Below are 23,301 nucleotides of genomic sequence, written 5' to 3'. Positions count from 1 at the left end.
CCCGGGCCCACTTCTCGAAACTTAGAAATTTTCACATCAATATATTCCTTGTCTCCCCACGAGTTCATACATATCAAAAATACTAAAATCGGAGTCCAAATGATCCCTCAAATCCCCATTTAAAGGCCTCTTAAACTCGAGCCCTAATCCTTCATTTTGGCCCTTTATTCCTTTAATTACAGCCCTAAATTCATGAAGTACAACCATAGAATTGAGTTTTAGGTCCAAAATTTCTTACCTTAACGAAGTCTCTTGATTTCTCTCTTCAGCATCGACCCAAAAAGCTCCAAGGTCGAAGGCAAAAAATNACAGCTAGAGTCGGGAGCAGATGCCCGGAGAGATCGGACAGGAAGCTCGACGGTACGAGAGTTTCTTCACTTGGCCCCTCCATTATTTACAGGATCCAGTTCCACTGAGGATCCCCAGGACTTTATAGACAATATGTATAGAGTATTGAGGGTGATGCATGCCTCCGTCACAGAGGCTGTGGAGTTGGCTTCTTTTCGACTACGTGATGTAGCCGTCCTATGGTATGAGGCATGGGAGAGATCTAGAGGACCTGATGCTCCGCCAGCAGAGTGGGAGGACTTCTCTGAGGCGTTTTTAGCCCATTATTTGCCACGGGAGGTTCGGGAGGCCCGTCTTGACCAGTTTCTTAGCCTGAAGCAGGGGGATATGAGTGTGAGGGATTATAGCCATAAGTTTAATTCTTTGGCGAGGTATGCACCAGATATCGTACGTACCATGAGGGCTAGAGTTCATCATTATGTGGATGGTTTGGGGGATCATCTGATTAGAGACTGTAGGGTGGCATCCCTATCGGATGATGTAGATATTTCCCGCATACAGGCTTTCGCTCAGACTACAGAGGACCTTTCCCGTCGGATTCGTGATACTCGTAGGGATAGGGAGCAGAGTAAGAGGGCTCGTACTATGGGGTCTTATAGGGAGCCACGGGGTGATTTTAGGCCCCCACTCCATCGATATCCACCTCGGTCAGCAGGTAGTTTCCCACCACAGATGCAGGGCCAGCGGTTTGATCGTTATATTCAGTCAGGACCGGGGCAGAGCTCAGGCCAGCCTGAGGGCCGTCGACAGGAGCGTTCCGCACAAATGAGACAGCCTACTCCTCCATGTACTCAGTGCGGTAAGCTGCACACCGGGCAGTGTAGACAGGGTTCGAGTGCATGTTATCATTGTGGGCAGACAGGACATTTTATTAGCCGGTGCCCGGGGTTAGGCAGAGGTGCACCAGCTCAGCCTTCAGGATCCACAGCAGCCTCTTCGCCCTCAGTCCGTGCTCCCCGACCAGGTCCACAGTCTACTCAGGGCCGTGGTAGGGGGAGAGGTGGAGGAGACACCTCAGGTTCTAGTGGTGGCCAGAACCGCTTTTATGCACTCACAGGCCGACAGGATTTAGAGGCATCCCCAGATGTTGTCACAGGTATATTGACAATACATTCTCATGCCATTTATGCATTGATAGATCCCGGCTCTACATTTTCATATATTACTCCATTTATTGCTGGTAAGCTTGACATGAGATCTGAGTTGTTGCCACAGTCAGTTGAGGTGTCTACGCCAGTTGGCGACTCTATTGTAGCTAATCATGTCTATCGAGGTTGTACAGTGTTAATTAATGACCGTCCAACCTCTATTGATTTAGTTGAATTGGTTATGCTAGACTTCGATGTCATTATGGGTATGGATTGGTTGGCAGCTTGTTATGCTAATATTGATTGTCGTGCAAAGGTGGTTCGATTTCATTTTCCTGGTGAGCCTGTCCTTGAATGGAAAGGTAATGCAGCCACGCCCAAGGGTAAGTTTATTTCATACCTTAGGGCTCAGAAGTTTATTGCTAAAGGATGTATATACCATCTGGTTCATGTCAGGGATATAGATAAGGAGCCAGCGACTCTTCAGTCAGTTCCTATTGTGAATGAATTCCCGACGGTATTCCCTGACGAGCTTCCAGGAATTCCCCCCGAAAGGGAAATCGATTTTGCTATAGATTTGCTTCCTGATACGCAGCCTATATCCATTCCTCCCTACAGAATGGCTCCTGCAGAGCTAAGGGAATTGAAGGAACAACTGAAGGACTTGCTTGATAAGGGCTTTATAAGGCCATGTACATCCCCATGGGGTGCTTCGGTGCTCTTTGTTCGAAAGAAAGATGGCTCCTTGCGGATGTGTATTGACTACAGGCAACTAAATAAAGTCACTATCAAGAATAAGTATCCTCTTCCACGGATTGATGACTTATTCGACCAGTTACAAGGTGCCAAATGCTTTTCGAAGATCGACTTGCGATCCGGTTATCATCAGCTACAGTCAGGGATATTGATATCCCAAAAACAGCATTTAGGACGAGGTATGGCCATTTTGAATTCCTTGTCATGTCTTTCGGGCTTACAAATGCCCCAGCAGCCTTTATGGATCTTACGAACCGGGTATTCAAACCATTCTTGGATGAATTTGTGATTATGTTTATTGACGACATCCTGATATATTCACAATCGGAAGCCGAGCATGCAGACCACTTGCGAGCTGTATTGCAGACTCTCCAGGACTACAGGTTATATGCTAAATTCTCTAAATGTGAATTTCGGCTAACTTCTGTAGCTTTTCTTGGTCATGTTATTACCGGCGATGGTATCAAGGTTGATGGCCAAAAGATTGAAGCTGTGATGACTTGGCCGAGGCCCTTGAATCCGACAGAGGTTCGTAGCTTTTTAGGCTTGGCAGGGTATTACCGAAGGTTTGTGGAGGGATTTTCCTCTATCTCTGCACCATTGACGAAACTGACACATAAGGGAGCTAAGTTTTAGTGGACTGAGGCATGTGAACAAAGTTTTCAGGAGCTAAAGAAAAGGCTTACGACGGCACATGTCTTGACTCTTTCAGATGGCACCGAGGGTTATGTTGTATATTGTGATGCCTCGAGGATTGGCCTAGGTTGTGTTCTTATGCAGCATGGTAAGGCTATCGCGTACGCCTCTAGGCAGTTGCGGAAACATGAACAGATGCACGATCTTGAGTTAGCCACGGTTGTCTTCGCCCTAAAATCGGCATTATCTATATAGGGTTCATATTGATGTTTTTACCGACCACCAGAGCCTTTAGTATTTATTTAAACAGAGGGAGCTGAACCTACGACAAAGAAGATGGCTAGAATTACTAAAGGACTAAGATGTTGATATTTTATATCATCCCGGCAAAGCTAATATTGTTGCTGATGCCCTTAGCCGGAAGTCCATGGGCAATCTAAGCCATGTTGAAGCTGATAAGGTCAAGATGACCAAATATCGATGTCAGTTAGCTAATTTGCAGGTGCATTTGGTAGACGCAGAGGGTGGACACATTCTCGTTCAGAATACAGCAAAATCTTCTTTTGTTACTGAAGTGAAAGAGCGACAACACGAGGATCCTGAGCTTATAAAACTGAGGGAAAGTATTCCACAGTAGCGACAACCTTTATTTGAGCTAACTGAAGATGGAGTCCTTAGATACCAGAGCCGCCTATGTGTACCGACAGTCGGAGAGCTCCGCGCCAAGATTCTCTCGGAGGCCCATTATTCTAGATATGCAGTTCACCCCGGAGCGACAAAGATGTATCGAGACCTTCGACAGATCTATTGGTGGAATGGAATGAAAAAAGATATCGCGGAGATGGTAGCCCAATGTCCCAACTGCCAGCAAGTTAAAGCCGAACATCAGAGGCCTGGAGGCCTAACTCAGTATATTGAACTTCCATTATGGAAATGGGACATGATAAATATGGGCTTCATCACTGGTTTGCCTTGCACTCCTTGGAGGTATGATACTATTTGGGTAATTATTGATAGGCTTACAAAGTCTGCTCATTTNCATGACAGAACTACTGCAACTTCCGGAATTTCATTCCGACCTCTTTATCAAAATCTCACCTATCAACCGAAAAATGCCGAAATCTCAATTCCGCTAATTCAAGCCTAAACCTTCCACGGACTCCCAAAATGCATTCCGATCACACTCCCAAGTCTCAAACCACCTAATAGAGCTAACCAAATCATAAAAATCCCGATCCGAGATCATATACAAACAAGTCAAATATTGGTCCTTTCAAATTTCAAGCTTCAAATCAGGAATTGTTCTTCCAAATTCATTCCAATTACCCTGAAAGCTAAAACCAACGATTTACATAAGTCATAATACACCACACGGGGCAAGTCATGCCCGATAACTGGCGAGCAATGTGCAAAAGCTCAAAACGACCGGTCCGGTCGTTACATCCTCCCCCACTTAAACATACGTTCATCCTCGAACGTGCCCAGAGTTGTTCCAAAAGCCAACCTGTGAGACCACATGTTTTTTTCTTTTTCTCTTACGTAATATACGTAACATGGCGTGGTTATATTAGGTATATATGATTGGGTGTAGCACATTGGGAGAATAAGAATGAAAATGTGTGGTAATATCAAGGAACTAAACTAAAGCTGTAGGTCAAAGTAATCCCTTAAACAAAGGTTCATGGTTAAAAAAATGGCTCGGGTGGCACCGCGCGCGTTCGAAAGGTTTAAGTTAATTTACACATGTGGAATAAGACCAAGAGTGTCTAATATGCTAAGAATAATGTGTTATGAGGTATTATAATATCACACTGGTCACATGTTAAGTTTTGGAGTCAAGCAAGTTGCGAAATAAAGGTCGGCAAAAGTTATCGTAAATTTCTCTAATAAATTTTCTAAACTTTGGGTCAAATATAGGGGTGTTCATAAAAACCCGAAAAACCGAACCAAACCGAAAACCAAACCAAACTGACCAAAAAAACCGATACATTTTGGTTTGGTTTAGTTTTGGTTTTGAATTTTAAGAACCGATCAAATTTGGTTTGGTTTTGGTTTTAATCAGAAAAAAACCGAACCAAACCGAATATAGGAGTAGCTATTTCAAATTCATTATTACACCTATATATATGTATATTGTTATACAAAGTTTCAAAAAATTTATGGTAAATGTTAATTTTGCACTTTTAATATAGTTCTTTACCTTTACATTCTAGTTTGATTGGTAGTTTTCTTTTGTTTAGTGTAGGAATTCATTTCGTGTTAAAAATAACATATTTTAATTGAGTCCTTAAATTATTCAGCATTATTTGATTCAATTATCATCAATATATCTCGGTAAATAACAGATTTCTCAAAGGGCAATTAATTTGATAGTGTTACTTTGAAAATATGGTCGCCGGAATATGTGTTTGGTAGTGTATGTCTTATATTTAAGAAAAAACCGACAAATAACCAAAAAAACCGAAAAACCCGACATAAACCGAATCGTGAAAAACCGACTAATTGGTTTGGTTTGGTTCTAATATTTCAAAAACCGACTTACTTGGTTTAATTTCTTTTTAGGGAAAAACCGATCCAAACCGAACCATGAACACCCCTAGTCAAATGTATCAGATCATTTCTCCCAATATATAAAGAGTTATGGGACCCACAACCTACCGAATCGAAGGTCTACAAGTCTAGATCGCAACCAAAAAAACCTCACATCAATCCGACATTGGAGAAAAAAGTTATGACTATTTTACCGCGGACTGTCCAGGCTGAAACCGGGTCGCGAACCGGGTCGGGTCAAACAAGTATAAGTCGGCAAATTCGACTTTTCAGACCTAAAAACATTTCATTTTCGTCCTAAAACAGTAATAAAGCTGAAGAGGAGGTTCCATGGTGTTCTTGAGTGATTAAGGTGCGTTTTTAACGATTTCTACCGTTAAAGTTTGCCCCCGTGCCTAGAAACGCAATCTCTACGCTTTGCAATCATTTTCCCCTTCTATTAGCTGTGTTTGGAGCTATTCTTGGAAGATAGGAATTTGTTATTCTTGCTGGTTCTTCAGGATTTATACTTGATTTTCCAGGTAATCCTCTTGGGACTCTTTTATGATCGTTTTTACAAAGTTCTACGGACGTTTCGTCAAGTTAGGGTCATATGGCAAATCTGCCGATTTAAACTCAATTATGAACTGTTTATAGGTGCGTATAACCTGCATATATATAGTGTTTTCGAAGCTTAGGACGTAAGGAACAATTTTCGTGAAAGAACTACAGGCATTCGGACGTTCGTTGGAGAGGTATGTTAAGGCTAAACTCTATCCTTCCTTTTAGCACGAAGTCTGGGAAATTCCTAAGACGTTAAATGTGATATTTTACTATTCTATTGCTAGAAAGACCTTCTGTGAAAGGCATTGGATCGTAGCTGAAGTATTTTCATAATGCTATTAGGTTGATATTCCACTCGTTCGGTTAAATAGGGTATTCGACATCTATATATGTCATTTTGTCGGCTTTCTTAACTATATGTCTATATATATGAATTCTTATTCGTCTTTGGGTTGTGTGACTAGAAAATAAAGGCATTTAGTATTTGCGATCAGTCCTTCTTCCTTGTTAAAGTGTATCTTAAAATCTCTAAAGTGACACGTTAATTTCAAAAAATCTCAAATATAATTTTTATGTTTAAACTACTAAAACACTTGATTTTTGAAATACCTTCTTTTACTAAATATCAAGAAATCAGGTATAAGGACTGAGTGAAGCACCTTAAGCTTTTTATCAACATCTTCAGAGTTAAGTTATCTTTCTAAAAGTTGAGTTAAGTTTTCAAGCTTATTCAAAAGAAAAAAAAAGACATATGAGGTTCCACGAGACAATTTTATGCGATACGAAGGTGATTATGAGATTATGAGAATAAGAGTACCAATGAGCCAAGATTGGCTAAGTTCTTGTTATGGCCTATTATGTGCATTCAAATTTCATATCATACATGGCATATTATGCATGACTTCGAGCTATAATCGGAGGTAAGGGGCCTATTTTCCCGAAAAACTATATATATTGTATAGATGGCCACAGGTTGGCAATATGATACCGGTTAGCTACCGGAAGAGACCGCCATTGCTAGCATTTGGTTGGATATGTCATTCATTTGCATCAATATATATGTATTCACGACATACGATTACACGAGCATACCATGCATATTTGATTACTATGAGGTCGGATGTCGTCCATGGAGGCTATCAGAGTTTCAGTGTCAAGTGGTATCTCTATTACTTTTTTTTTCATCAGCTATGTATGATTCTACTTTCTGCCTTACATACCAATACATTTTTATTCGTAATGATGTCCCGTTGCCTGGGGACACTACATTTTTGTTTCGTGCGTACAGGTCTTGGTAGGGACTCTGATCGACCCCTCCGCTAGGATTTCGAGGTTCAGCTGTGAGTTGGTATGCTCCACCTCTTCCTGGAGCTTTCATAGGATGGTTACTTTTGTTGTACAGTTTGGGTATAGTCGGGGCCTTGTTCTCGACAGTGCTTATGACACTCTTAGAGGCTATTGTGGACACTGCATTCTGGGTTTCTTTTTGCAGCTTTCAGTCTCCAGCCCATAGGCTTGGCATGTAAATATGTGTGTGTAGGCATGTATGTCTCCAATCGCGGCCTCGTCGGCCAGCTAGTACTTTATTATTTTGGCTCGTCTACCTTTGTTTATATGGCTTGTTGTTATTCAGGTCGTGACCTTAATGGTCCAGGCTTAGTATTTCAGATGTTGTGCTGACCGATCTGTTGGGGCCCCCAGTTTAGTTAGCTAGTATGTCTAATGGCTAACTCGATCAAATACAGTATCGAGTGCCAGTCGTGCCTCCCCTAGTTTGGGGAGTGACACAACCAATCGCCGAATAACCTTACCACGCATATACCCGAGGGTGATCCCACGTCACCCTATCTCATATAGGTCCGGTAAAACATCGTAACTGAAATTTCACAATCCAGTCTAGCCCATAAATCATAGAACCACATTTCCACTTCTGGAATCTTCAATACGATCAGATTCTCACATCTATACTCTGGATAAGCCCGAACCAGCTGTAATAACCCATATGAGATGATGACTTCGTGCAGTAAATTCATCTTGAAAATCAATTCACCAAGTAACCACGAGAGCACATATTGACATATTGTAGTAACACAACCGTTCACGTAGGATGCATGACTCATACAAGACACAACAACAACAACAACGTATCATCATTTATCAATATTATCATGCTCCCTCATTCCACCCGTTGCAGCGTGCAACCCGATCCCACCGTATCATCATTTATCAATATCATTATCTTCCCTTATTCTATCCGTCGCGGCGAGCAACCCGATCCACAAACAATTTCAATTAGCAATAACAATAACAATCCAATAACCCAATTTACAAGAATCTCTACAATCAAAGGGTATAAGTGGACGACAATAAAAGAACCACGTAATAATCAAAGGGATGCAACAAATATAAGAAAAATAACATGACAAATAAAGCACGTGACAACTAAGATGTGCAAGTAAAACAGTTTAGGCAAGTAGCAAATAAGTACGTAGTCATGGAAGGGACGAACACTTCGATAATTTCACAACAAATAACCCATGGCTCAACCACAATCTGTACAAGAGTTTCAACAGTAATAAAATGATGGGGAAAGCTCAACAAGGAAAGATATCACAATATTTAACAACTTCGCCTCCATGTGATTACGGCTAATACAACTTCAACACCAATAACTAAACAAGATGATATTCCATGAAATAACAACTTCAACTAAGAGTTTCAACAAATAAGAGGTAACAAGAAAATGACAAGTGCCAGCAACGTCAAATAGAGCATGTAAGAGTAGATTAACAATGAGAGATATAACATGTTATGACAATTCAATTAAAGGCGTAAGAGGATCTAGATAATCAAAAATCGGTCAAATACCATATATAGCCCGTGTACCCACTTGTCACCTTGTGTACATGGTTTTCACATAACACAAATAGCACAATCAACCCAAATCCTAAGGGATAGTTTCCCCTACATAAAGTTAGACAAGATACTTACCTCAAAGAAGCCAAAGCAAATACTCCTAAATGACCCTCTCATGTGAAATAATTTTCCGGACGGCTCAAATCTAGCCAAAATAACTTGATATTATAAATAAAAACCATAGGAAACGACTCCGAATAATAAATCTTCGATCTTTAATAAAAATCAAAAAGTCAACTCAAGAAGTCTACCCTAGGCCCGCATCTTGGAACCCGATAAAATTCACAAACTCCTAACACCAATGCCGATACGAGTCCAACCATACCAAAATTATTCAATTCCTACATCAAATCAGTCTTCAAATCCTCATTTTATATTTTTGAAAGTTTTTATAAAAATTCTCATTTTCTCCAATTCGAATCACTAATTTAATGACAAAAATAAATATGAAATCATAAAATATAATCAAATTCGGATAAAGAACACTTACCACAATCCAAGGTGTGAAAATCCTCTCCAAAATCGCCCAAATTTGAGCTCTCTAAACCAAACCTTCAAAATATAGTACTTTATAACACTGCCTATGGATGCCCCTTTGCGAACGCGGAAGAACCCTCGCGTCGCGATGCAAAAAATGCTCTGCAACAAAATCAAGCTACGCGTTCACGGAACTTCACTCGCGAGCACGATGAACAGCTCCATCAGGCCTCATTACTTCGCGAACGCGTAGAAGAACTCCTCAAGTCCGCCCAGCCAACTCAAACACTATGCAAACGCGAATGTAGGGACGCGAACGCGAAGAAGATCACCACTTACACTCCGTGAATACGAAGAAAGAGATGCGAACGCGAAGAAAAAATGAAGCACCAGAAATCGGCAGAAACCAGCAGGACTAACATGGTCCAAAATAGTCGAAAACCCGTCCGAAACTCACCCGAGCCCCTCAGGACTACCGTCCGAACATACCAACAAGTTTCATAACATAATGCGAACCTGCTCAAGGCCTCAAACAACATCAAAACGACGAATCACGCTCAAATCGTAATTAATGAACTTTCGACTTCTACAACTCGCACCGAATCATATCAAATCAGCTTGGAATGACGTCAAATTTTTCATGAAAATTTCAAATGACACAATGGAGCTATACCAACTCCAAAAATTAAAATTCGAACCTGATATCCATAAGTCAAACCATGGTCATACTTTGGAAAATTCCAAACCTTTAAATTGCCAACTTCCGCCAACTGATGCTGAAACCTTCTAGAAACATCCAAGTGCAAATCCGGGTATACGCCCAAGTCCAAAATCATTATCCGGACTACTCTGATCCGAGGTCAAATGCTCAAAATTCAAACTTAGTCAACTTTTTCAATTTCAAGATTCTCAAGTGGGAGTTCTCCTTCTAAAGTCAATTCCGAATCACTCAAAAACCAAAGTCGACGATACACACAAGTCACAATATACTATGTGAAGCTACTCATGACCTCAAAGTGCCGAACTGGATGAAATTGCTCAAACGACCGGCCGGGTCGTTACATCTTAAGCACAACTTACAATGGTGTTTTGCAACTAATGAAAAAGAAGAAGAAGAAGAAGAAGAAGAAACCATACGGCTTCTAGATACATAGGACATGAATATAGAGAAGAATAAAACAGCAACTACGCTCTTGGATACATGAGACATGAACATACAGAAGAATAAAGTAACATCAAATAAGAAGAGAAAATCCTATATGAAGTTACCCAAAAATTAGGTATCATTTAATCTTTTAAAAATAATGGGTACAGGTTAAATGGGGTAATCAAATAAAGTGTCCTGTGAAATTTTTACCTTTTAAATTGGCCAAGAAAAAAAATTAAAATTCTTGATATCTTCATCTCGCTAGAAATAAGGATCATCAATTCAACCTAGACAACAGTCCATTGAAATTCAAAGATAAATCTATATATTTAGCCGCTCCTAAAAATATTAGCCAACAAAATGTATATTTTTATATATGTGTACTATATATAAAAAATATACATATTTGACACAATTTTTTGGCTAGCAAAAATGCAATTAGTTTGGATCGACTGACCAATTTTGTAATTTTCCCAACCTCGATCCAAAATTTAAAATTTCACAACTAAGTAAACTCTGTATAAAGACTACAAGTTCTAAATATTTTCTCACCACTTTCTTTTCATAACTTATTTGTAAGGACCCGGCTGGTCATTTCATGAGTTACCCCTCCGTTTTCCCCTTTTTTGCTTCTTTATTCTTTGTTCATCTATTTTATATGGTATCGGGTTGGTTGGTTCAAATTCGGAATAGTTTTGGAAAGGTTTGAGACGCTTAGTCTCTTTTGACTTATCTGAAACAGGTATCGGATGTGAATTATGATGATTCGAATAGCTTCGTGAGGTGATTTGGGACTTAGGAGCATGATCGGAATGTGTTTTGGAGGTCCGGGGTAGATTTAGGCTTGAATTGGCGAAATTGGAATTTTGGCATTTTCCGGTTGGTAGCGGAGATTTTGATATAGGGGTCGGAATGATATTCCAGAAATTGGAGTAGGTCCGTTGTGTCATTTGTGACGTGTGTGAAAATTTTCAGGTCATTCAGACGAGGTTTGATAGACTTTTTTATCAAAAGCGGAATTCGGAAGTTTTTGGAACCTTAGGCTTGAATCCGATGTTATTTTGTTGATTCGATGTTGTTTTAGGTATTTTGAAGATTGGTATAAGTTTGGATAGTGGTATATGACTTGTTCGTGCTTTTGGTTGAGGTCCCGGGGGCCTCGGGTGATTTCGGATGGTTGACGGGGAGTTTGGAGTTGGAAATTTGCAGCTGAAGCTGCTGAATTCTGTCATAACCGCACCTGCGGATTGGGGACCGTAGGTGCGGGACCGCAGAAGCGGACTATTAGCCGCAGACGCGGAATTGGGTGAGAAGAGCTGAAGGCACAGGTGCAGAAGTTGGGTCGCACCTGCAAGACCGCAGGTGCGGTAGTTTATGCGTAGGTGCGGTTGTAGGATTAAGTGGAAACCGCAGAAGCGGTCTTTTGGCCGCAGAAGCGGCTCCGCAGGTGCGGAAAATGGGCCGCAGGTGCGAACACCCTGGGACAGAAAGTATATAAGTCCTCCTTCGCAAATTTTTGGTTATTCCACCATTTTCACATACGGGTTTGAGCTTGAGGGAGCATTTTGAAGAGGGATTTCAAGGGGATTTCGTGGAGGTAAGGTTTTTGGACCCTAAACTTGTTTCTATGATGGCTTTTGACTGATTAAGCTTGAAATCTAGGGGTGTTCAAAATCGAACCGAAATCGAAAACCGAACCGAAACCGAAGCTTAACGGGTTATAGGTATTGGGTTAACGGTTTAACAGACGGGGAACGAATTGAAATTTTTTTATTAACGGCTTATCGGTTTGGGGTGGATTATTCAATTTCTTAACGGATAATCCGTTAACCCGTTAAGAATATATATATATATATATATATATATATATATATATATATATATATATATATATCCACTTCCAGTACTCTATCTCTAACGCCTAATTCCTAAATGATCAGAAACCCTAACGCCTAAATTTCAACCAGTAGGTATGTATACCCTACTGTATGATCTCTCTCTGCTATTTGAATGGTTTAGTTGAATGGATATTCAGTAGCATATGATCTTAAATCAATAAGGAAACAATAGTCTTTTCCTCCATTGAAACGTTACTAGGCTACTTGTATAATGTTGTTGTATGTATTGAATAAGGAAATGCTGTTTTCTCATGTTTGATGATTATGATCGCTCTTCAATGCATATAAATAATGACCGGTACAGTGATTCCCATCCATATTCTTGATTTTCTATGTGATGAAGTTGGAAGCCATTGCTTCATCTTTTTACTCTACAACACATGACACACTACATCATTCTAACGTAGGCGTTAACGGATATGTATGTCTGGACTCAATGTGTAATTTTCTATTCTGAATTTGTGTGCTAAGCAGTCAGCAAATAATTAATGCACGCAATATAGATTGAATTAGTCCGATAAACCGCCCGATAAGAGCTAAACCGATACCAATCCGCTCGATATCTTATCGGGTGGCTAGCGGATTAATACATTTAAAAGCCAATAACCGTTAAGCCAAACCGTTAAGAGTAATTAATCGCCCAATCTGCCCGATAAGCAGCCCTATTGAAATCTATGGAAATTAGTAGCAAAAATTGGGGGTTTAGGGATTGGAAATTGGAGACTTTAATCTAGGGATTTGAGGGGTCATTTGTGGTCGGATTTTGGTATTTTTGGTATGTATGGACTCGTGGGAGGATAAGGATTTTATTGATATAATTTTTATCGGATTCCGAGCCGTGGGCCCGGGGGTCGGGTTTGGTCAATTTCAGGATTTATGTTGTAATTTGATTATTTTCGCACGGGCTTCTTCCCTTAGCATATTATAATGTTATGATTCAGATTTTGGGTAGATTCTACGCGAGTTGAGGCCGAGTCGAGAGGAAAGGGCGTCGCGGAGTAGTATTTCATCCAGTTTGAGGTAAGTAACGATTGTACATCTGAACCCGAGGGTATGAAACCCCCGGTATTTCGTATTGTTTTGATAAATGAGGTGGCGCACATGCTAGGTGACAAGCGTGTGGGCGTGCACTGGTAGGGACTGTGACTTGGTCCGTCCCGTAGCGGCTATTAAGCCGCGTGTTTGATTTAAAATCTTATGATATTCCATATCTTAGAGATTTATACTATATCTTGGGTTGTACGCCGTGTTTGGGGCCTTGTGCCGACCTGTTTAGACCCTTAGGGGTATTTTTACTACTTTCCGCACTCTATTTGATTTGAAAGCATATCCTCAGTCATGTTTTACCTGTATTGTTTAAAACCGATTTCATTACTATACTTCTTAAATATGAATACTTTTTGGGCTGAGTTCCTGATTTTCACCGATATGCCCGAGTGGCCGTGAGGTTAATGACTGAGAGAGGTTGAGAACCTAATGGTGAGGATTATATATATAAAATATGGATCAGGCTGCACATCGCAGCGATATAATATATATGTATATATGTATAAATATATATATATATTATCGATCGGGCTGCACGCCGCAGCGATATGTATTGGATCGTGCTGCGCACCGCAGCGATAAGACGCTTGGGCTGTAGGAGCCCCTCCGAAGTCTATACACCCCCAGTGAGCGTAGTCGACTATATATATTGGATCGGGTTGCACGTCGTAGTGATTATTATATATATTGGAGCGGGCTGCACACTGCAGCGATTATTATTATTATTATTAATATGATCTAATTATTGAGCCAGAGTGCTGAGAGTGGGTACTGTGTGACGAAAGCTGAGTCACGAGTGACTGAGAGGCTTGCCCGAGGGGCTATACTTATGAGTGATATCTTGCCCGAGGGGCCTGTTTATAATATTTACTGTTTTCACTCTTCTTTTTTACTAAGCCTCTATTGAAAAATGTTAAATAAATGATTTCAAAGACTTTGATTTAAACTGGAAATTTTACGAGTAAATTGACTATTGAACTGCAGATCTTTGGCATAATAATTCTGTTGAGATTTACTGATATATGATTTTTAAATGCTCGTCACTGGACTCAGACTCTATGTACTTTAGTTACTTATTGAGTTGGCGTACTCACGTTACTCCCTGCACCTTGTGTGCAGATCCAGGTGCTCGTGCATCAGAGTGAGAGCTTCCAGCACTCTCAGAGTATTTCCAGAGATCGCAATGTAGCTGCACGGCATTTGCAACCCTTCTTTCCTCCTTCCTATCTTAGTATTCTGTTATTTCAGACTTATGAAGTCTTATTCAGTCAGTTTTTGAGTTGTATTTAGAGACTCTTGACCAGTGACACCGGATTTGTTGGGCTGTGTTGGTATTTTGTATTGGTTTTCCGCATATTCTATTTTATTCATCTATTTCATTTGAAAAATTTGAGACTTATTCGATATTAGAAAAATGATTATTTATAAAAGATTTCATTGTGGTAAATGTTTGGTTGGCTTGTTTAGTACTGTGATAGGCGCCATCACGACCGGGGTATTTGGGGTCGTGACAAGTTGGTATCAGAGCCTAGGTTACATAGATCTCACGGGTCATGAGCCAATTTAGTAGAGTCCCGCGGATCGGTACAGAGATGTCTGTACTTATCCTCGGGAGGCTGCAGAACCTTTAGGAAAAACTTCACATTCTTGAAATTCCTGTCGTGCGAATCTGTTATTCTAGTACTAAACTTATGTTATTCTATTCTCTCACATATGGTGAGGACACGTGCTACCGGTCAGGACGGACGACCACCAGTACCACCAATTGGGGCCACTAGAGGCCAAGAACGCGGTCGAGGCCGTGGTAGGGGTAGGGGTGTAGCCCGCACAGCAGCTAAGGCAACACCTGCAGATCCACCAGTCACCCCAGTTCAGGATCAGGTCCCAGTTGTGAACGCTCCCGTAGCACCAGCTCAGGCACCGATTGTGCCTATTGTGATTCAAGGCCTTCAGGGGGCCCTAGCTCAGATTCTATCAGTATGCACTGGCATGGCTCAGGAAGTCTCAGTTACTACGGCCGCAGCTACTTCTCAGGCCGGGGGAGGCACTCAGACTCCCGTTGCTCGCACACCTGAGCAGGTTGTGCAGGGACTTCAGACACTGGAGGCACCTCCAGCCCAGCCGGTTGCACCAGCCGGAGTGTGGTACCAGTTATGCCAGGCAACGACCAGCATCGGTTTGAGAGATTTGGTAGGCTCCAGCCTCCGACTTTCAGCGGTACAGAGGGCAAGGATACCCAAGGCTTCTTGGACGAGTGTTAGAGGGTTCTTCGCACCGCGGGTATTCTGGAGACCAGTGGGGTCACATTTACTACTTTTCAGTTTTTTGGAGTTGCCTTCACTTGGTGGGAGGCTTATGAGAGGCGTAGGCCTGTTGATGCAGCGCCCCTTACCTAACAGCAGTTCTCCGTTCTCTTTTTGGAGAAGTATGTGCTACAGTCTCGCAGAGAGGAGCTGCGCAGGCAGTTCGAGCAGTTACGTCCGGGAGATATGACTGTGATGCAGTATGAGATGAGGTTCTCGGAGTTAGCTTGTCATGCTGTTTGGTTGGTTCCTACTGACAGAGAGAGGATCAGGAGGTTCGTTGATGGCCTCACATATCAGCTTCATATTCTCATGACCAGGGAGAGGGTGTCAGGTGCTACTTTTGAGGAGGTTGTTGATATCGCTCGCGAGATTGAGTCAGTTCATCTCCAGGAGCGAGATGAGAGGGAGGCCAAGAGGCCTCGGGGGTCTGGTAGTTTTGGTGGTGCTCCTTCGAGAGGTTAGTTTCAGCACGACAGAGGTCGTCCATTCAGACATGCTCAATCAGCTCGCCCAGTTCATCAAGGGGCACTTCGGGCCATGGTTCTCACGGTTCTCATCAGGGCCATTCATCACTCAGCGCCCTACCAGCCTAGAGTTCGGCTCGTGCTCCATTAGTTCAGGGCTCTTCCATGCCAGGTCCTTCTACTGGTCATTTCGGTGCCAGGGGTTCCCTTCAGTCCTCGTTTCCCACACCAGGGAGTTGTTATGAGTGTGGAGAGTTCGGACAATGAGGAGACAGTGTCCTTGTCTTCTTGAGGGTCCATCCCAGTAGAGGAGTCAGCCCTTGACTTCAGCTCCAGTTGCTTCACCACCCGCTTAGGCAGTTAAGGGTGGGGGCCAGTCAGCTAGAGGTCGCCCCAGAGGGGGAGGTCGATCAGGTGGTGGTCAGGCCCATTTCTATGCACTCCTAGCCAAACCAGATGTTATTGCTTCGGATGCTGTGATTACAGGTATTGTCTTAGTCTGCCACATAGATGCCTCTGTATTATTTGATCCTGGTTCCACTTTTTCATATATGTCATCATATTTTGCCCGTTATCTGGATACGCCCTATGAGTTTCTTGTTTCATTTGTTCGTGTATCTACTCCGGTGGGCGATACTATTGTTATGGACCGTGTGTATCGGTCGTGTATGGTGACCATTGGGACCCGAGTGGATCTTTTGTTACTCTTTATGGTGGATTTCGATGTGATTTTAGGCATGGATTGGTTATCTCCGTGACGTGCTATTCTGGATTGTCACTCTAAGACTGTGACGTTGGCTATACCGGGTGTGCCACAGATTGAGTGGCGAGGTTTGACTGATTTTTTTCCCAGTAGGGTGATATCATTTCTGAAGGCCCAGAGGATGGTTGGGAAAGGTTGCCTTTCATACTTAGCGTTTGTGAGGGATGTCAGTGCAGAGACTCCCAGCACTGATTCTATTCCAGTTGTGAGGGATATTCCCGAAGTGTTTCCTGCAGACCTGCCAGGCATGCCACTGGACAGGGATATTGATTTTGGTATTGACCTGGTGCCGGGCACTCAGCCCATTTCTATTCCACCGTATCGTATGGCACTAGCGGAGTTAAAGGAGCAGCTTCAGGAACTCCTCGATAAGGGGTTCATTCGGCCTAGTGTTTTGCCGTGGGGTGCGCCTGTTCTATTCGTGAAAAAAAGGATGGCACTATGATGTGCATTGATTACAGGTAGTTGAACAAGGTTACAATTAAGAACAAGTATTCCCTGCCTCGCATTGATGATTTGTTCGACCAGCTTCAGGGAGTGAGGATGTTCTCCAAGATTGATCTCCGTTCAGGGTATCACCAGCTGAAGATCAGGGACTCGGATATTCTTAAGACAGCTTTCAGGACCCGATATGGTCACTATGAGTTCCTTGTGATATCTTTTGGGCTGACCAATACCCCAGCGTCGTTCATGCATTTCGATAAACAGCGTGTTTCGGTCGTATCTCGACTCGTTTGTCATAGTTTTTATTGATGATATTTTGGTGTATTCGCATAGTTAGGAGGAGCACGCGAAGCATTTGAGAGTGGTATTGCAGCGGTTGAGGGATGAGAAGCTTTATGCAAGGTTCTCCAAGTGTGAATTCTGGCGAAGTTCAGTGGCTTTCTTGGGGCACGTGGTGTCCAGTAAGGGTATTCAGGTTGATCCGAAGAAGATAGAGTGGTTTAAAGTTGGCCCAGGCCGTCCTCAGTCACAGAGATTCGCAGTTTTCTTGGCTTGGTAGGTTATTACCGTCGGTTCCTCTAGGGATTTTCATCTATTGCATCACCCTTGACCAAGTTGACTCAGAAGGGTGCTCCATTCCAGTGGTCGGATGAGTGTGAGGCGAGCTTTCAGAAGCTCAAGACTGCCTTGACCACAGCTCCAGTGTTAGTGTTGCCATCAGCTTCAGGTTCATACACAGTGTATTGTGATGCTTCGAGAGTGGGTATTAGGTGTATGTTGATGCAGGAGGGTATAGTTATTGCTTATGTTTCTCGTCAGTTGAAGCCCCACGAGAAGAACTACCATGTTCATGATTTAGAGTTGGCTGCCATTGTTCACGCGTTGAAGATTTAGAGCCATTACTTGTATGGTGTGTCTTGTGAGGTGTTTACTGATAATCGTAGCCTCCAGCACTTGTTCAAGCAGAAGGATCTCAATTTGAGGCAGCGGAGATGGTTGGAGCTGCTAAAGGATTATGATATTACTATCTTGTACAATTAGGGGAAGGCCAATGTAGTGGCCGATGCCTTGAGCGGAAAGGAGGTGAGTATGGGCAGTTTGGCATATATTCCGGTTGGGGAGAGACCTCTTGCAGTTGATGTTCAGGCCTTGGCCAATCGGTTCGTGAGGTTGGATATTTTGGAGCCCAGTCGGGTCTTAGCTTGTGTGATTTATTGCTCTTCTTTGTTTGGTCGTATCAGAGAGCGCCAGTATGATGATCCTCATTTGCTTTTCCTTATGGACAGAGTTTAGCACGACGATGCCAGAGATGTGACCATTGATGATGATGGAGTGTTGAGGATGCAGGGCCGGATATGTGTGCCCAACGTAGATGGGCTTCGGGAGTTGATCTTAGAGGAGGCCCATAGCTCGCGGTATTCCATTCATCCGGGTGCCACAAAGATGTATCAGGATCCGAGACAGCATTATTGGTGGAGGAGGATGAAGAAGGATATTGTAGGATTTGTAGCTCGGTGTCTCAATTGTCAGCATGTGAAATATGAGCATCAGAGACCGGGTGGCGTGCTTCAGCAGATGGTTATTCCATAGTGGAAGTGGGAGCGGATCACCATAGACTTTGTAGCTGGGCTCCCACGGACTTTGAAGAAGTTCGATGCTATTTGGGTGATTGTGGATCGGCTGACCAAGTCCGCACACTTCATTCCTCTTTGTACTACCTATTCTTCAGAGCGGTTGGAATAGATCTATATCCGAGAGATTGTTCGCTTGCATGGTGTCCCAGTTTCCATCATTTTAGATAGAGGCACTCAGTTTACTTTGTAGTTTTGGAGGGCCGTGCAGAGAGAGTTGGGTACTCAGGTCGAGTTGAGCACAACTTTTCACCCTCAGACGGACGGGCAGTCCGAGCGCACTATTCAGATATTGGAGGACATGGTGCGCGCTTGTTTGATTGACTTCTGTGGTTCATGGGATCAGATTCTACCGCTCGCAGAGTTTGCTTATAACAATAGCTACCAATCGAGTATTCAGACGGCTCCATATGAGGCTCTATATAGGAGGCGGTGTAGATCTCTGGTTGGATAGTTCGAGCTGGGTGAGGCCAGGCTTTTGAGTACGGACTTAGTGCGGGATGCTTTGGACAAGGTGAAGGTGATTCAGGAGAGGCTGCGCAGTCGAGACAAAAGAGTTATGCTGACAGGAAGGTTTGTGATGTGACCTATATGGTTGGGGAGAAGGTTTTACTGAAGGTTTTACCCATGAAGGGTGTTATGAGATTAGGGAAGAAGGGTAAATTGAGTCCTCGGTTCATTGGGCCTTTTAAGGTGCTTCGGAGGATTGGGGAGGTGGCTTATGAACTTGCTTTGCCACCCAGTTTGTTGAGTGTGCATCCTGTATTTCATGTTTCTATGCTCCGGAAGTATATAGGAGATCCGTCTCATGTTCTGGATTTCAGCACGGTTTAGTTAGAGGGTGATTTGACCTATGATGTGGAGCCAGCAACTATTTTGGAGCGTCGGATTCGAAAGTTGAGATCAACGGATATAGCTTCAGTGAAAGTGCAGTGGAGAGGTTAGCCCATGGAGGAGGCTACCTGGGAGACCAAGCGGGAGATGCGGAGCAGATATCCTCACCTATTTGAGGCTTCAGGTATGTTTCTTGACTCGTTCGAGGAACGAACGTTTGTTTAAGAGGGGGAGGATGTAACGAGCCGGCCGGTCGTTTCATGCGTTACCGCTTCGTTTTCCCCTTTTTTGCTACTTTATGCTTTGTTCATATGTGTTATATGGTATCGGGTTGGTTGGTTCGAATTCGGAATGGTTTTGGAAAGGTTTGAGACACTTAGTCTCTTTTGAGTAAGCTTAAGTTGGAAAAGTCAACCGGATATTGACTTATGTGAAACAGGTCTCGGATATGAATTCCGATGATTCTAATAGCTTCGTGAGGTGATTTAGGACTTAGGAGCATGATCGGAATGTGTTTTGGAGGTCCGGGGTAGATTTAGGCTTGAATTGGCGAAATTGGAATTTTGGCATTTTCCGGTTGGTAGCGAAGATTTTGATATAGGGGTCGGAATGGAATTCCGGAAATTGAAGTAGGTCCGTTGTGTCATTTGTGACGTATGTGAAAAATCTCAGGTCATTCGGATGAGGTTTGATAGACTTTTTGATCAAAAGTGGAATTTGGAAGTTTTTGGAACCTTAGTCTTGAATCCGATGTTATTTTGTTGATTCGATGTTGTTTTAGGTGTTTCGAAGATTGGTATAAGTTTGTATAGTGGTATATGACTTGTTCGTGCTTTTGGTTGAGGTCCCGGGGGCCTCGGGGTAATTTCGGATGGTTGACGGGGAGTTTGGAGTTGGAAATTTGCAGCTGAAGCTGCTGAATTCTGTCATAACCGCACCTGCGGATTGGGGACCGCAGAAGCGGACTATTAGCCGCAGCCGCAGAATTGGGTGAGAAGAGCTGAAGGCACGGGTGCGGAAGGTGGGTCGCACCTGCGGTCTCGCAGGTGCGGTAGTTTATGCGCAGGTACAATTTTAGGATTAAGTGGAAACCGCAGAAGCGGTCTTTTGGCCGCAGAAGCGGCTCCGCAGGTGCAAAAAATGGGCCGCATGTGCGAAAGCCCTGGTCCAGAAAGTATATAAGTCCTCCTTCGCGAATTTTTGGTTATTCCACCATTTTCACATACGGGTTTGAGATTGAGGGAGCATTTTGAAGAGGGATTTCAAGGGGATTTTGTGGAGGTAAGGTTTTTGGACCCTAAACTTGTTTCTATGATGGTTTTTGACTAATTAAGCTTGAAATCTAGGGAAATTAGTAGCAAAAATTGGGGGTTTAGGGCTTGGAAATTGGAGACCTTAATCTAGGGATTTGAGGGGCCATTTGTGATCGGATTTTGGTATTTTTGGTATGTATGGACTCGTGGGAGGATAAGGATTTTATTGATGTAATTTTTATCGGCTTTCGAGATGTGGGCCCGGGGTCGGGTTTGGTCAATTTCGGAATTTGTGTTGTAATTTGATTATTTTCGCACGGGCTTCGTTCCCTTAGCATATTCTAATGTTATGATTCATATTTTGGGTAGATTCGACGCGAGTTGAGGCCAAGTGAAGAGGCAAGGGCGTCGTGGAGTAGTATTTCATCCGGTTTGAGGTAAGTAATGATTGTACATCTGGACCCGAGGGTATGAAACCCCCGATATTTCGTATTGTTTTGATAAATGAGGTGACGCACATGGTAGGTGACGAGCGTGTGGGCATGCACCGATAGGGACTGTGACTTAGTCTGTCCCGTAGCGGCTATTAAGCCGCGTGTTTGATTTGAAATCTTATGATATTCCGTATTTTAGAGATTTATACTATATCTTGTGTTGTAAGCCGTGTTTGGGGCCTTGTGTCGACCTGTTTAGACCCTTAGGGGTATTTTTACTACTTTCCTCACTCTATTTGATTTGAAAGCATATCCTCAGTCATGTTTTACCTGTTTATTGTTTAAAACCGGTTTCATTACTATACTTCTTAAATATGAAAACTGTTTGGGCTGAGTTTCCTGATTTTCACCGATATGCCCGAGTGGCCATGAGGTTAATAACTGAGAGAGGTTGAGGACCTAATGGTGAGGATTATATACATACAATATGGATCGGACTGCACGCCGTAGCGATATTACATACATATATATATATATATATATATATATGGGCTGAGTTCCCTGATTTTCACCGATATGCCCGAGTCGCCATGAGGTTAATAACTGAGAGGGGTTGAGGACCTAATGGTGAGGATTATATACATACAATATGGATCGGACTGCACGCCGTAGCGATATTATATATATATATATATATATATATATATATATTGTGGATCAGGTTACACGCCGCAGCGATACTTATATACATCGGGCTGCTCGCCGCAGCGATATGTATTGGATCGGGCTGCACGGCACAGCGATATGACGCTTGGGCTGTAAGAGCTCCTCCGGAGTCTGTACACCCCTAGTGAGCGTAGTCGACTATATATATTGGATCGGGCTGCACGCCGCAGCGATTATTATATATATATTGGAGCGGACTGCACGCCGCAATAATTATTATTATTATTAACACTATGAGCTAATTATTGAGTTGGAGTGCTGAGAGTGGGTACTGTGTGACGAGAGCTGAGTGACGAGTGGCTGAGAGGCTTGCCCGAGGGGCTATACTTATGAGTGATATCTTGCTCGAGGGGTCTGTTTATGATATTTACTGTTTTCACTCTTCTTATATACTACGCCTCTATTGAAAAATATTAAATAAATGATTTCAAAGACTTTGATTTAAACTGGAGATTTCACGAGTAAATTGACTATTGAATTGTAGATCTTTGGCTTGATATTTCTATTGAAATTTCCTGATATATGATTTTTAAATGCTCGTCACTGCACTCAAACTTTATGTACTTTAGTTACTTACTGAGTTCGCGTACTCACGTTACTCCCTGCACCTTGTGTGCAGATCCAGGTGCTCGTGCATTAGAGTGAGAGCTTCCAGCACTCTCAGAGTATTTCCGGAGATCGCAAGGTGGCTGCAGGGCGTTCGCAGCCCTGCTTTCCTCCTTCCTATCTTAGTATTCTGTTATTACAGACTTATGATATGTTATTCAGTCAGTTTTTGAGCTGTATTTAGAGGCTCTTGACCAGTGACACCGGATTTGTTGGGCTGTGTAGATATTTTGAACTGGTTTTTCGCATATTCTGTTTTATTCATCTATTTCATTTGACGAATTTGAGACTTATTAGATATTAGAAAATTGATTTTTTATAAAAGATTTCATTGTGGTAAATATTTGGTTGGCTTGCCTAGTACTGTGATAGGTGCCATCACGACCGGGGTATTTGGGGTCGTGACATTATTGCTATTCTAAGGAGAAGAAAAT

At 42.6% G+C, this 23,301-nt stretch overlaps 1 protein-coding gene across 1 annotated transcript; it reads left to right on the top strand.

Moving 5' to 3' along the window:
* On the top strand, positions 442-3,465 carry LOC109239271. The gene is made up of 4 exons (XM_019405818.1): positions 442-2,151; positions 2,272-2,371; positions 2,425-2,758; positions 3,246-3,465. Exons 1-4 carry the CDS (start codon positions 442-444, stop codon positions 3,463-3,465), a joined length of 2,364 nt encoding a protein of 787 aa, XP_019261363.1.

Source organism: Nicotiana attenuata, chromosome 1 (assembly GCF_001879085.1).
Source record: "Nicotiana attenuata strain UT chromosome 1, NIATTr2, whole genome shotgun sequence".
NCBI lineage: Eukaryota > Viridiplantae > Streptophyta > Magnoliopsida > Solanales > Solanaceae > Nicotiana > Nicotiana attenuata.
The sequence above is the reverse complement of the archived record's forward strand: the minus strand, read 5'-3'. Positions and strand labels throughout refer to the sequence as shown.